This window comes from Dasypus novemcinctus, chromosome 5 (genome assembly GCF_030445035.2).
Source record: "Dasypus novemcinctus isolate mDasNov1 chromosome 5, mDasNov1.1.hap2, whole genome shotgun sequence".
In the NCBI taxonomy this organism is placed as follows: domain Eukaryota; kingdom Metazoa; phylum Chordata; class Mammalia; order Cingulata; family Dasypodidae; genus Dasypus; species Dasypus novemcinctus.
Window position 1 is genome coordinate 47,551,308 of NC_080677.1, and position 15,822 is coordinate 47,567,129.

The following is a 15,822-nucleotide window of genomic DNA, read 5'->3' on the forward strand; positions in this document are numbered from 1 at the left end:
AAAATACTTGTTTTTTAATACACATACCCATAAGCCTTTCTAAAAGGTGGAAGAACCCATCCTGCTGCTTCATTCACTACTCCATTCAAATAAGTACATAAAGATTAAAAGTCTGCATTTTTGTTTTGTTTTGTTTTGTTTTTGCTTTTGAAGTAGAAGTTATTATCCTTGGGTGAAAGGCGAACGTATTGTGAAGTATCCTTTCTGGTTCCTGTGAGGAAGAGAAGAGGGTGATCCCTGAAAAACCAATTGAAGGGGTTCAGGATTATCAATTGTGGAGACTGAGGGTGCCTACAATAGAAGGAAACTGTCAGGTTCACTCTGGCTGGCTCCTTCTTGAACTGCAGGAAATGCCTGGGTTAATGTGGTATCCCTCAGCCCAAGGCTGTATGGGAGTTGCTGGTGGGTGGTTTGTTTTGTATATGTCTCGGGCTGGTTTTGGGGGTTTGCATTTGATTTTAGTGTATGTTGCCTACTTCTTCTCTGAGGATTACAAGATAATGCATAATGTCAGGGATCGAGCAGAGAGGAAACTATGTGGCCGACTACACTCTCATCACATGGTTAGGTAAATAGGTGCACAGTCCTGTAAACACAGAGTATATACAAGAGAGCTGGGATCCAGCCATCTCATGGGTAATTACACCAAAAAGACTGCCTGCAAGGCACTGGGGTTAATCTGTAAGAGCCTGTAGGATAGGCTGCTGTGGCAGGGACTGAGGGCAAGTTGCTGGAGTATGTCACAGAAAAACCTGTCATTGGCCAAAGACAGCTGTCTCTGTAATCTGAGAATTTTCCTCCTATTCCTCCCAATTTGTTCTTCTGGGCACCAACACCTTGGAGGAAAAAAAAGACTAAGAAACAATAAAATGAGATGGGGAGATTTCTTGAGTCCTAAGGAAAGCTTTTATTGAAAGGAAAGAAATTTTGAGTTAGATATGAGATTAAAATTTTCATTTAGAATGAGTGAGGCTTAATTTGTTTTTCAAAATTTCAAGCAATTGCAATAAAATTTCCAATTTTAAAATCGTTTTATTTAGTTCTTTGTATTCTATTGTGCATTTCAGACTTAAGATGAGAACATTTTCGTATGTATGGTCATTTATATGTCTTCTTTTGTGAAATGCCTGTTCAATGTTCTTTATCATTTTCTATTGGATTGTTTGCCCATTTCTTTCTTATTTATTTGTAGGAATTCTTCCTACGTTATTAATACAAACCCTTTTCTTGTTATATGTGTAGCAGAGCTCTGTGGCTGTCTTTTTACTCTCTCAATCAGTGTCTTTTCATGAATATGTTTGGAGTTATAAAGTAGGACATTTTATAATTTTTTTTTGCCATTATGGATAGTGCTAATTTTGTCCTGTTTAAGAAATCATTTAATTTCTCAAATTTGTTTTAAAAGCTTTATTCTTCATTTCACTTCTATATCTACAACACTTGTGAATTAATTTCTTTATGAATGGTGTGAGGTAGGAATCATATATGTTTTTTAACATAGCTTGAGCATTTTCGTGGTTGAATGTGAGTTTAAATTCAGAAATGATACTGTTAGTACAACTGAAAATGATTGAAAAATTATAAGAACTGTCAAAGTTGTTCTAAAACTGAAGGGAGGGAGATATAACAGCATATTTCAAAGTCATGGTTTAGAACAGTAAAAACATTTTGTTTGAACTTTCATGAGGTTCAATTAGTTAAATATACTAGATATAAAGAAATAAGGAACAATTAAGAGGAGAAATATGACTTAAGGCTAAAACTTTTTTTATTTTGTGAAACTTGAGAGACATTGAGGTAGATTTGCCTTTTGGTTAATAGAAGATGCTTCCCGTAACATCCAGGAAGGATTGGTTCTGGCTGAGGCTGAAGGCCCTGAAGTCATAGTGCTACAGTTAACAATGTTAGGATTTTCTGTACTGGCTTTAAGACACTGTCGGTGATGGACTGTCATGTCATTTTCTTTGGAGCTGGAGCCTGCATTTGGCTATAAGAGAGAAGATAGCTTTGAGGCAGCAATTATTTAAGTGCTTAAGCACAAGATCATCTATACAGTAGCAGTCCCTGTTATTGATATAGGAATTAAGAATTCTACACATGTACAGCAGGTTCTTTGCAATTTGAAATGATTACCTGTGTAAACAGTATTAGGATAAGTCTGTTCTCTAATCCTTGGTGGGTTAACTCCATGACTCCATATTTGTCATTTCTAAATATCAAATCATATTATACCACTCTTCCAGAGCAGTTCTACTGAATACCTACCATTTCAAGACAACTTTCTACTCACCTATTTACTCTATATATTCATCTGTCATGTGGTCCTCTTAGAAAGAGCTGTCACCTATTGACTGCTCATTCTCTGGACTCCATTCACTTTCACAAATCCATGGACCAATCTTCCTAAATAGTCACATTTCATAGCTTTCTCTTGCTCTCTCACTCTCATTCTCTCATCTTTTAGTCTACTCTGGACTTGGCTAGTCCCTGACTATTATATACACATATAGTACATAGTATTTTTTAAAAATATTTTATTCATCAAATACTAACACAGAACTTTCTGGTTTATAATACAAACTTATTTGACTTTTCGTAAAAACTCTATTATTGTTGTCATTTTACTGATGAGGAAACTAGGTCAAACAAGGTAACTTGTCTGCTGTCATGCAGAACAATATCTCTGTGTTATCATTAGTAATAACAAAAAAGAATAATCAAATCAAGAAGATATGAGAAACTTTGCCAGAAGTTCATATATCATCTCATTTGATTCTCTAAAACCTGAGAAAATGAAATCAGACAATTTCAGGATATCATGCAAGATCACTAAATTATAAATGGAACAGTTTAAATTTGACTCCCTTTTAACAAAATTTTAAAGGTGGAGAACAGAGGAAGAGTGTGATTACACAATCTGCTCAAGACCACACGGCAAGGCAGGGATTCCAAGCAGGCATTCTGACTTGTGGGATGGTGCCCTTAGTCCATTATACTGCTCCCTTTAATGTAGGTCTTTAATGTATCTTTAACGTAGGTCACCCAGGAGCAGGCATCGAGACAAAGATTCTAGTAAAATCAGAGCTGATCCAACCACACGGATAAGAATGTGGGAAAATGAGACCCAAAAGGGAAGGAAGCCAATAAACTACTAGTAATATCTGGGGGCCACTAGAGTTTAATCCCTTTGGGGAACTCAAGGAAACCTCATGTGGTAGTTTGAGATTATTTATGAATCCCAAAAAGAGAAAAGATTATATTTATAAACTAATCTATTCTTCTGGGTGTGATACCTTTGATTATATTGGATTCAGTTGAGGGGTCATTGATTAAATTACCTATTAAGATTAGGGTTTTGATTCAAACACATCAGTACGTCATGACTTAGGTTGTGTTCCTGCCCCCTTGGTAGGCTGATATAAATGGGCACTTACTCAAGAAGACACATTTTTTATTCTGGGCCCCAAGGAGAGATCAGTAATTCACCAAATAGCAGCTGAGCAGCCTGGAAAGCCCAGAAAGAAATGAGCCCTATGCCAGAGACTGATATAGGAAGCCCTTAGAGACAAGTCCTACACCAGCCTAGAGCTGAGGATGGGAAGAAGCTGGGCATATGGAGCCTGAAGAGGAAGAGGAAGCCCAGGAAGGAGAAGCCAGGCAGAGATCGGCCACCATCTTGCTTCAAAATGTGACAACTGACTTTGGTGAAAAAGCAACCTTGAGTTGGACTCTTTAGGGCCTTGTAACTGTAAGCTTTTATCCCAATAAATACCATTTATAAAGGCAATATATTTCTGGTTCTTTGTATCACCATGCCTTTGGCAGACCAATATACCTCAGTTATTGCCTGAGGGTTCTTGCTGGGAGACCAGCACTCTGACTGCTGTGGATCTAGAGAAAGTGAACGTTCTGGCAAGGAGAGGCAGATGGTGGCAGTTGGAAGTTAGACAGAAATGCACTGGGATGATAAAGACTAAGAAGATGTGGGCAGGGACCAATAGTGTCTGCTAAACTTGGTATTTTGACTTCATCAGTAATTTTCCAGAAAGCCATAGAAACCTAGTAAAAATAATAATTTGTTTAAGGGACAGGATTCTTTTCAGGTTCCACTTAATATGGGTAGAACACCACACATATACTTCATTCATCATTCCTATGAGAAAAGTGTTACTATGGGATAAAGTACATATTATTTAAAGCAATAATTGAGTAGTAATTATAAAGAGTTAATGTAAGTGTTCAACAATAATTCCTAAATTTTTTTGCCCACCTGTTCTTGCATGTTTGGGTAAATTTTTCTTCCACACGATCCATAAATGCACTGTACACGTTACGTTCTTTTCTATGTCTCTTAAGGAAGATAGAACAAAGGAAGTTAGCAAAAACAAACATATATTGACTTTGTTTATTTTTTTAAAACAGCTGGTCAACAACTTTTCTTTAAAATATTGATCTGTGTGCCAAATCCTTGCTTTTTTGATCTGCTTGAGCACATAGGGCTTACAAAGCGGTTTTATTTGCCTAGGATAGAATTTGAGCCATGTAAAATATAGTTCCTTGCCAGCTTTTTATGAATATATCACAGATTCTTCTTGTTAGAACTTCTTACTTGAGTGCAATTCACTGAATGGAGAAAATTCACTGAGTGCAATTCACTGAATGGAGAAACTGACCACTCCCAATGAGGTAGGAAGGAAATTGGGAAATTCCTCATGACATTTAGGCCTCAATCTGCCATACAAGCTCTCTTTGTGATAAAAAAAGAAAACCCAAAATTCTAAATAATCCACTACTTGCATTTCAAGTAAAAGCAGAGTTCAGTATGCTTTCCTTTAAAATATAGGATTATCTTTCACTATATACACTACAATAGTTTAAAAACAGATCTCAAGCAATGTTTAAACAGCAGGCCTGAAGGCTTTCCCAACAGCTGTAAGGAAAGCTATGTTCCACTCACTGTGTAGGAAGCAAATGTAATGGGCCAGGGGTCTTTTGGTAAAATTAGCTTTGAATCCCAGGTGCATTCACGAGGCTTATAGGTAATAAATCTTTCTGTACTTTTCTTCTGTTGATCCTCTTTCAGCAACTGGCACCCATGTACTACAGACATAAAGACAAATGATCAATTTAGCAATTACAAGTGTCTGTTCATGGTGTCTCTCAGAACATGGAATCATTCTTGTGAGAACAGGACCTGGGTAGAAAATTGTGGGACTATTTAAAAATGCAAATCTAAAAAGAGATATGTTTATTATTTCTGCCATTTCTGCAGAATTAATTTTGTCCTTCTGTTTCAATCTCCAAATTAATTTCCACCTTTTTTAATCTCCCCAGAAGCCTCTTTTAAACTTCCCTTTCTCAATAGTGCTTTCCGACTTGTATGACATAGTTTGCATTCTGCCTTGTATTTTACTTATAAATTTCTTAAGGTCAGAGACTGGGTCTTATAAAATATCCTTGACATTTTCTTCTGTTGTGGGTTACAGGTAACACATACAAGGAAAGTTTAAGTTTACCATTTTAGTTACACATCTGTATAAGGATTTTATATTTATAACCCATGTTAAAATGTATACATTATTTGTAAATAAATTATCTTCATATTTCTATTATAAAATTATTTGATTCTTATTTTGAAGAGAAGAAAATAAAATTCAACCATTATACCACTATTCACGATTAATCACTGTTAATATCTTAGTGTTTTGCTTATAAATGATATGTGAAAACATTATTTAAATATGCATGAAAGTATTATTCACCCTCGTCAAAAAATGAATTCCAGATCATTCAAATTAACTCTGGAGAAACACTATTCAATTAGTATCATGATAATAATAGCATATATATATACATATGTATATCATCATGTGCCTGACACCAGTACTTTGCATATAATTATTAAGTGCTTTATATATGGTATTAGCTGATTTAATATTAACAACTATCCTATGATATAGATTTGATTATTATCATCCCAAGCTAAGGAAACTGAAGGAAAGACATTTCAGGTGACTTGGGCAGTAAAGTCAAAATTCAAAACTAGGCAAACTGGATCTAGACTCTATACCCTAAATCCTACACTCTATTTCTTCTCTGAACAGGACACATTGAGTTGCAAATGCTATCTTAATACATGAAAAGTTGGCAATAACTAGGTAAATGGATTGTTGTCAGTAACTAATTGGACAGTTGACAAATTTACCGTATTATTAAAGGTGACAAATCAAAAAATACCTTTTGAGTTGTATGCTCTTGCAAGTGTTATTAATAATGTATAATGAGGAAGTTAAGTTTTTTCAATATTGGTAACAATATGATAGTAGCTTACCTGTACTTAAATGCTGTGACTTAAATTTTAAATCAAAAGGGTCTCGTTCATAAGTTGTCACAAATTTTGGTAAATCAGCTTGGTACTAGATATGTAAGGAGAAGATTGTATTATTACAAATCAATATTGTCTCTTTGTGATGACATTGTGGTTGTAATTTTTTCCCCAATATTAAATATTTCATAGACTAAATGAAATTCCAAGGATCTTGCGGCATTTAAAATTTGCATATGGTACTGTATAATAATATCTATATTAATAATATGTGAAAAAGAGTACTTCAATTACTCCTGAGTGAATAAATCAGAAATAATATTTTAAACAGGGTGAAACTAAGGGAATATATTCAAAATTGGGTAACAATCTTAAATGCACATAGCATTAGGTGTTACATTTCTGAAACAAAACTTATTTCAGGATCAAAGCAAATAGGTTGAACAAAACTGAAATAATTTGCAAAACCTGAAATAGAGAGTAACTATTGGGGTTTTTTAGTAAGCTATAATACAAAGTAATTTTTTAAGATGGTTTAAATGGACTGATTTGAACTGAAATAGTATTTGCATATTTTCAGAAACTGATCAAATGAAACATCACAAATGCCTGCATTCTGAAGCTGAATCATGTGTGGGCACAAAGACAGGGAACTAGGGAGAACCACAAAGTTAGACAAGGGTTCTTCTCACCGAGCTATTCTATGTCCTGCCACAGATAGGAAAATATTAAAAATCCCAAGGAAGCATTCGCTAATACTTACAAGAGTTTTCACTGTTTAGTTAAATAAAATGACTTTCAAAAAAAAATCTTTCAGTTGACATTCAGTGTTACAATACTGATCCCTGGTGCTTGAATAATATATAGCATGGTGCCACCATTTCACTCTTATTTATAAAAAAATATATAATTCAACTAAAATAAAACAGGTCCCCCATTCCTTGTTTCACTTACTATGAATAAACGTGTTTAAATGCTCTGTACAAGTAAAGGAAGTTATGGACCATGGCTTCTAAGCTTTCATCCTAATAGCTCATTGGAGCTAATATTTATTGAATTCTTCAGTATACCAGACTAAGTTTTTTTCATATACTATCTCCTTGACTACTTAAAATGACCACATAAAATAAGTCATATTATTATCTCATGTTGCAAATAAGGAACTAGTCCTAAATTATTATGAAGTAGGAGCATAGGAATACTCTGTCCCCAGAGATCAGACTCTTAATTGTGATCTTCTGTATCAACACGGGAATAATTTTATTATTTTTTCTTGCTGCCTTTTTGTACTATTCACCCTATTATTTCTCTCTTTGACTAGTGGGAATCATATTATGTACTATATTATAAACTTAAGTATAAATTATCTTCCTATATTAGAAGAATTTTATTTTGACCTCAGTTATACCTCCTTAAATACATACTTCCCACATCCCCCTTTAATTCTTGCCCATGTATTCCTGAAAGTTTTAATTATCAGAAAGACTTTTAAAATAATATATCTTTCTTTGATAATTTTCATTCACTCACCCATTGTTTCATGATATGAAACAGACTGTAAACTCTTAACAACTGAGGTCTGTTCTTCAGTCATATCTAAAGCCTCACTGTTCTCCTCAAACCTAAGCAAGCACACCCCAGAGTTGGCCACCCAACCTGGCATATAAAAACCCTTCAGAGGAAAGCAGATGTGGCTCAACTGATAGAGTGTCTGCCTACCATATGGAGGATCCAGGGTTCAAACCCAGGGCCTCCTGACTCATGTGGTGAGCTGGCACACACATAGTGCTGCTGCACACAAGGAGTACCGTGCCACACAGGCGCCCCCACGTAGGGGTGCCCCACGCACAAGGAGTGTGCCCTGCAAGGAGAGCTGCCCCACGTGAAAAAAGTGCAGCCTCCCCAGGAGTGGCACCACACACCTAGAGATCTGATGCAGCAAGATGGCAACAGAAAAGGGGCACAGTTTCCCGGTGCTGCCTGACAACACAAGTGGATGCAGAAGAACACACAGTGAATGGACACAGAGAGCAGAAAACAGGGGGAAAGGTGAGAGAAATAAATAAAATAAAAAATGAAAAAAAAAAAAAAAAAAGAAACCATTCAGAAATATTATCCAGAGTCTTACCTCTCTCCTCTGGCATTTATTACAAAATCTGAATAATATTCTTCCATGAGAAATGAAGATGCAGCATTATAAACATGACATTTTAACTCCTTGTCATTCTGCTCATGAAATAGTTAAGAAACGAACTAAATAGTATATATTTCCCCTTATCTATTTTAATTTATTTAGAGTCACATATTCTTTTGTACCTGTCTGAAGTCATGTGGTTTTGGATTGAGGTATATACCACTTGGATGCTTTTCACTCTCCACAAACATAATCTTTGCTTTGTGTGAATCCAGTCGTGGAAATGTGGTTACAAACTTAGGAGATGTGACCCTCTTGGGACGATTCCTTACACTGGGCAGATGAAGTATTGTTTCGGTAAAATTGTTTTTTTTCTTCCTTTGTTCCTCCTTAATGTTCCTTGATAGATTTTCTTGAAATCTCAAAGATGTATACAGTTTATAACTGAAATCAGGAGGCTTTATTTCCCATATATTAGCTTTCAGGTCAGATTGCAGAGGTATTACATTTTTTTTCTGTTTGGAATTGAGATCTTGGTTGTGATATGGATATCTTCTGCTTCTCTGAGAATCAAGATACATTATGTGGAGAGATTTTTCACATATCTTAATCTGCAAGAACCATGGAAAATGGTGAAGTTTGTCACTTTGGCAATGAATATTGAGTATTTTCTCTCCAGGCAAGGGTAAACTCCAAAAGATTTATGAAGGAGAGAAAAGTTCAGAAGTGACAGCAGATATTTGGGGAGGGACGGGAAGGACATTCATTGCTGCTTCAAGTGTATATTGAGCACATTTATTAGCACTCATTCTGTTAGGGGCTGGGGATTCAAAATAATTAACATAAAGGTCATGCTTTTGAATAACTGAGTGACTGACTACTTGGGTGATAAACATGAAAACCAAAAAGTCTATGTGATGGTTATTACAGTTGTGTTAAAGAGGCAAGGAGAATGTTATGCTAGCCCCAACAGGGAAATAGAAGTGACATTAAAAGTATAATTGTCATTTGGACTGATCTTGAATGAGAACTAGAAATATTCCAGATGCTGAAGGAAGGAAATGACATTTCAGCAAAGGCACAGGGAGTATAAAATTTATTATAAGCTCTTTATTTCTGGGGAGTCTTTAGTGGTCTAAAGCATCATGAGTGTATTGTAGTGACTACTCTTGGAACGTATGAATAAAAAGTGACATGAAATTTGTTGGCATACTTCCAGGATTTGATGACTTTATCAGGTCAAATGATGATGATATCACTGATTTTGAAATCTCCTTGGAAAGAAGGATCATTGATAAATGTTTTAGCTTCCTAGTTGCTCAAAAAATACCATGAAAAGGTTCAGCTCAATAATGGGAATTTATTAGCTCACAGTTTGAGACAGAAAAAAGTCTAAGTCATGGCATCATCAGGGTGATGCTTTCTCCCAAGACTGTGGCATTCTGGATGTTGGTGACCTTTGACCCTTAGCTTGTCATGTGGCAAAGCATGGTGGCATCTCCTGGTCTCTTCCTTCTCTTATGGGTTCTGTTTCAGCTGTTTGCTTCCTGTGGCTTTCTCTCTCTTACTGTCTGAATTACATTCTCTTATAAAGGACTCCAGTAAAAGGATTAAGACCCATCCTGATTAAGGTGAGTCACACCTTAACTGAAATAGCCTCATCAAAAGGTTCTACTTACAGAGAAGGAGTTCACATCCATAGGAAAGGATTAAATCTAAGGATATGTTTTTCTGGGGTACACACAGCTTCAAACCACCTAATCAATGAGAATAGATTTTTCTAAATGGAAATAATAGAGCAAATCTGGTTCCTAGAAGGTGAGAACCTCTGGTTGGGGTGAGTTTCCTTGTCTTGTGCCAGAGTTTTGGTTATTTGATAATAATAACATAAAAATAGAGTATTTTAAAAATTCTAAATATTAATATATTTGAAAAGGTCAAGTTGTGAATGAAGGGAAAATACAGATGAATTATGAATTGAAACTTTATAAAACTATTTTGAAAATTGAGGTGATGGATCATTTTTCCAATTCTAGTAGAAATATTTTTATCTTTTATAAAAGAAGAACTATGATGTATTTAGAAAAGAACAGTGTGGCAGGATCTTACTATGTGTGTGAGAGGAGGCAATGCAGTAGATAAAGCCAGAAAAATCAATTGGGGTCACATTAGCAAAGGCCTTACATGTCACACTAAGGAATTTAAATTTTATTTTATAGCAATGGGGAGCCATTGATGAATTTTAAATGGACAAATATTAGTATGTTGTTTTTTTAAAAAAAAATTAGAATGGAAAGATTAGTATGTGTAGCAGTGTGGAGGATGTGCTTAAAATATGCTTAAGTCACTAAGTGGCTTAAAATAACCTTTATTCTCATGTTCATAGGTCTTTGACATGACTGGGAGAGGTTTTTCCATGTGTATCATTTTGGTGTATAGACTAGAAAGGTAGTGGCAATCTGTAATATGTTATTCAACTCATGATAGAGGCCAGGCACATCCAAAAGTGTGAACAGAACCATTCGGTGCATTTGAAGGCTTAGGCTTGGAACTGACACACTGCTACTTCCACCTATATTCTACTCAACAATGATGAAGTGCAAAATCAATAGGATAAGAAACTTTGCTCCTTCCTGGATCTGCAGTGTGTATATAAGTGTGACTATTTACTGAATAATAATCTAATTTAATACAGTGTGGAATAAAAAGAGAATTCTGGGGGAGTGGATGTGACTCAAGCAGTTGCGTGCTTGCTTGCCACATGAGAAGTCCCAGGTTCGGTTGGCAGTGCCTCCTAAAAACAAAAAAACAAACAAGAAGCAATCAAATGAAAATACCATCTCAGAGGAGCTGATGAACTGGCTTCCCCCATATGAGGTCCCAGGTTTAATCCCTGGCCCCGGTACCTCAAAAAAAAAAAAAAAAAAAAGAATTCTGGATTGGGGATGTATGTTTGGAAGCCAGCCACATCTCAGTGTTAGTTGAAGCCATTAGTTTGGGTGAAATTATCCAATATAAGGTAAAAAATTGTGGACTCTTAAGAAAATATTAGGTTTCAAAGAAATGGTAAAGAAACAAGTGTCACTGAGGTTTTTATAAATGGGGATTGGAAAAAGGAGCACCCAAACAGAATACTCAATAAATGTTGATAATAGTGTTTATAGAAAGAGTATATGGTACAACAATATTAAATTCTCAGTGAGCAATAAGGATGAGAATGCAAAATTTATCTATTGGAAGTAACAATTAGTATGTGCTGATGACATTGTCAAAGCTTTCAAGTGTTAGGGATCTTTTACTGAAATAAAATTAGTGGTTTGAAGGAAAGTAAGAATTAACCATTAAATCAAGTCTACTGGATAAAATTCAATATACACTGTAGCAGTTTGATATGGTTATGAATTCCAAAAATAGATATTGGATTATGTTTGTAATCTGGTCTGTACCTGGGCATGATTAAGTTATGATTAGGACTTTGATTGGGCCATGTCATTAGGGTGCCCCCAAGGGTGGGGACTCACAGATAAAAGACTTGGCAAAGGACAGAGTTTGAGGGTTTTGACTTTGGAATTTTGAAGTTGGAGTTTGATGCTGAAGCCTTAAGCTGGAGCCCTGGGAAGTAAGCTCACAGAGCAAACAGAAGCAAGCCCCAGGAAGAGAGAAACTCTGAACCGAGAGAGCAAGGCCCTGGAAGAGAGGAACCCAGGAAGTGTGAACCCTGGCAGCCATCAGCAGCCATCTTGCTCCAACACGTGAAAATAGACTTTACTGAGGGAAGTAACTCATGTTTTATGGCCTGGTATCTTTAAGCTCCTACCCCAAATAAATACCCTTTATAAAAACCAACCAATTTCTGGTATTTTGCATCAGCACCTCTTTGACTGTCTAACACATACATAAATGACAAACTTTTTCGAGGGAAAAAGAAATAACAAGACCATAGCTCTTATTTAATTGAGCCTATTAAAATTCATTCTGATTTTCTTCCAGAGGAAATAGAGCTCTGGTTTATATGTGATACTTTTATTTCCTTTGTCATATCTATCTGTATTTAAGAGATTGATGTGTAAATTCTCATAACTCAACGACTTTTAACATATGAACCACATAATTAATTCTCTTCATTATGATTTTATGTTCTCCAAACCACTTTCAGATTATAAATTGGCTTCACTCATAGAATACTCTAGAGGTAGGTAACAGGTTAGAAAGAGCACATGAGTTCTTTTGGTTTATTTTTCATGCAAACTTAACAGTTTAGTACTTTTGTTTCTCACATTTTACTCCACTGACCCTCATTAGTGTGTATTTATCCTTGACTCACTCAAACTCTCCCAGTCTTGTATTTGATAAAAGTAAGGTTCCAGGCCCTTGGTGGAGGGCAATTTTCCTTAGGAACCTGACTATTTTGATAAAACTATTGCCTCACCATGATTCTTTCAAATTCCTATGAAAACCTACATTACTATTTCTGTGGAGAATTGAAGGCTCAGCTTTGGTTCCAAACCATGAATATTCATACATACAGAGGGCTGAGAAACCTACTTACATGAATAGAGGAAGCACACATTCATACTCAGAGTCAGGATTTTGTAATCTGTTGCACTGGAAAGAAGCAACTTAGGTTGAAGAAATCTGTGAGATGGTGGAGAGTCTCACTGGGAAGTAACAGCTGGAAAGAAATCGATGCCAGGAGGATGATAAACCAGGAGAAAAGATTAGGTCAATTTTAAGTCATTGGAAGACTAATTGATATAAACAAACAAGTGTCATTGCAGTAAGAGAGTGAAAAAGCCTTAAGACTAAGAGGTTGTTGGTCCAGAATGCAGAGACCTCTATTACCCTGGCAGCTGGAAGTGGAGCCCTGTTCATTGGGCACCACTGACGCTCCTGCCTGTTTCTACAGCTCTGTCTCTCAGCACTTCCAGACTACCAACAATTATCACTGTCAGATGCAAAATGGGAATGAATGCTCTTCAGTTCTGTATTGTTCCTCATTTTGTCCTCAATTCTCAAGTTATTTCGACATATTATGCTTTTGAATATTATGTATGTAAAATGAGGCTTCTGTAGTATATGAATCATAGTTTAGCATGTGTCTTTACAAAGCCTAGTTACCAAGCAGAAAGAAACCTATTGGAATTCTAGCTGAATGACTAGAGCCCATGGTGGTATTATCACATCATAATCTCTACTTCATACAGAAAAAACTAAGGTCTAGAGAAATACAGAGTTATAAGTTACTTGGTTGAGAAATTCAGAAAAAAATAAACTAGCAATATTCTCTTTGAGCCCAAGTTTCAGTGGTAAATGTTGGCATTTATAGAAGCTATATTTTAGCCAGGTGTCTCATTGGTAATAAAAAACTGGCTTAATTGCATTCCATAAACACAATTATTCTCCATCTCTGAAATTATATGTATCCTTCAAGGATCAGTGTAAATGTTGCCTCCATTCAAAGCGTTCCTAGATTTCCACGTCAGGATTCAGTTTTCTTCCTTCTAAATGTGACAATGGAATTTGAGCCACATCTTGGTTAAGTAACAGAACCCCTACTGTTATTTTAGTTAATTACTTTTCACATCTTCCCCCAAATTAGATTATAAATTCATCAATTCAAGGATTTCTATCTCTACAAACACTCTGCTTCTGCGTGTTTTAGGTTGCACCATATCAAATTGCTATTATTCAACCATTTTTTTAAGCACTTCAAAATTAGTTTTATATGGTTCGACTATAATAGGAATAATATGAATTCCATGTTGGCCAAATTCAGAACATTACAGATACTTTCCTTTTGGAAAGCTGTATCAAAAAACCCATTTACGTTTTTTCCCTGAAATGTTCTCTGCTGGAAAGGCATAAAATATTTTGTATCTGCTTATGTAGTTTTCTGATTTAAAAGAAATGCCTTTATATGCATAGTGAATGTATGCAAAATGAACCTTCTTCTGTTTAAATAAATGAATCCAATTTTGTAACAAATATTTTGGGAAATGGAAAGAGAGATGGATGAATTAGACAGAGATAAATAGATATAATTTAAAAAGTCATTGTAAAGTAGTCTACTATTAATACCACAATGACTTTCTTAGATCACAAATTCATGTACATTTGTACATGTTTAAAAAGAGAAATTCAGCAATTTATTTCGCCTTTGCTTTCTCCTTCTTAATATAGTTTACATGACTTTCCCTTTTATTAAACTATATATAAAGAAATCATTTGTCATAAATGAATCCATCTCATATCTGAACATATAAAGCGCATAAATTCCGATTTCAAATTGACAAACTAGAGATTCAAAATAATAACAAAAGCAGGAACATCCATTAGAAAATTGATAACTTCACTTACCATTTAAAATTGAGGACTTTTGGCAAAAGCCTCTGGGGCAATATGTCTCAGTAAATCTTTTCTGCAAATCCAAGCGAGGCTAAGCAAACAATTTGTAAGGGAGACATTTGTCCTTTGCTTTACAAAAGAACCCGAAGCATATACATGTTTTACTCATCTGGGTTGCTAAGAAACTGAATTAATTTTCTAAAGGGCTCAAGTCAGAACAGGGAAAAAAGTGTAACCAAGACTTCTAATTGTTGCTGAAAACCTAGCAACAAGACAGTAAATCCCATGCTCTTTTTTCAAAGGTTAGAAAATCAACATAATAGGAATCTCAGTATCCAGTTGATAACCAGTATGGGCATGAGTAAGAGAGAGAGAAAAACTAGCAATTTGTGTTCAGTCCACTTTTACTAAAAAATGTCTTGTCAACTCATATTTTGTATTTGTTTACTAATAATCTCCTTTATAAATCAATACGCATTAGATATTTGGTACAAACATGATCCTCAAAAGAAGTTTTGACATTTTTAATTACTTGGGCTTAAGAAGGTTGAATTAATTTTTCTACAGGTCATTTTAAAAGGCAGATGAGGCAGGGATAAGTAGATTACAAATCATTCTTCTATTCTATGGTTTAACACACTGATTTCTGCTAAATTATTTATGGAGAAATTTTTCAGTTTTTATTGTGCATGTTCAATACCCAGTGGATATATATCTCTTGGAAAGATACTTTATTTAAAAGGTTTTGTTGCAGAAAATTTCCAACATGGACAAAAGTAGACAGAATTGTATAATGAGTCCCCTGGAATCATAATACAGTTTAGAAAATTATCAATTTATAGCTAAACTTATTTTACAAAATTACTTCATATGTAACCCCAACTTCTCTCCCTCCATTCTTCATGTTATTTTGAATCGTCATATCATTTTATTAGAAAATGTTTTCCCAAAATATAGACTCTTATTTTAAAGCATAAACATAGCACAATTATCACATCTAAAAAAGAACATTCATTAA

The 15,822-nt window shown here is 35.1% G+C and overlaps 1 protein-coding gene across 1 annotated transcript; it reads right to left on the reverse strand.

Annotated features, from left to right (window-relative positions):
- Positions 1-1,763: 1,763 nt before the first annotated feature.
- On the reverse strand, positions 1,764-14,991 carry C5H7orf78 (chromosome 5 C7orf78 homolog). Its single transcript, XM_058298043.2, has 6 exons — positions 14,817-14,991; positions 8,642-13,131; positions 6,332-6,416; positions 4,958-5,100; positions 4,271-4,350; positions 1,764-1,987 (listed from the first exon to the last, which is right to left on the reverse strand). Exons 2-6 carry the CDS (start codon positions 9,038-9,040, stop codon positions 1,951-1,953), a joined length of 744 nt encoding a protein of 247 aa, XP_058154026.1. The 5' UTR covers positions 9,041-13,131; positions 14,817-14,991; the 3' UTR covers positions 1,764-1,950.
- Between the last annotated feature and the right edge of the window lie 831 nt (positions 14,992-15,822).

What these genes read in the sequence shown, in the direction of transcription:
- C5H7orf78 (XM_058298043.2), bottom strand. Translation starts at nt 9,040, where the DNA reads ATGTATCTTGATTCTCAGAGAAGCAGAAGATATCCATATCACAACCAA. An exon ending in GTCACAGCATTTAAGTACAG is followed by an intron (nt 5,101 to 6,331) that starts GTAAGCTACTAT and finishes TTATGTCTGTAG; the next exon opens with TACATGGGTGCCAGTTGCTG. An exon ending in TTACATTTGCTTCCTACACA is followed by an intron (nt 4,351 to 4,957) that starts GTGAGTGGAACA and finishes ATCTTCCTTAAG; the next exon opens with AGACATAGAAAAGAACGTAA.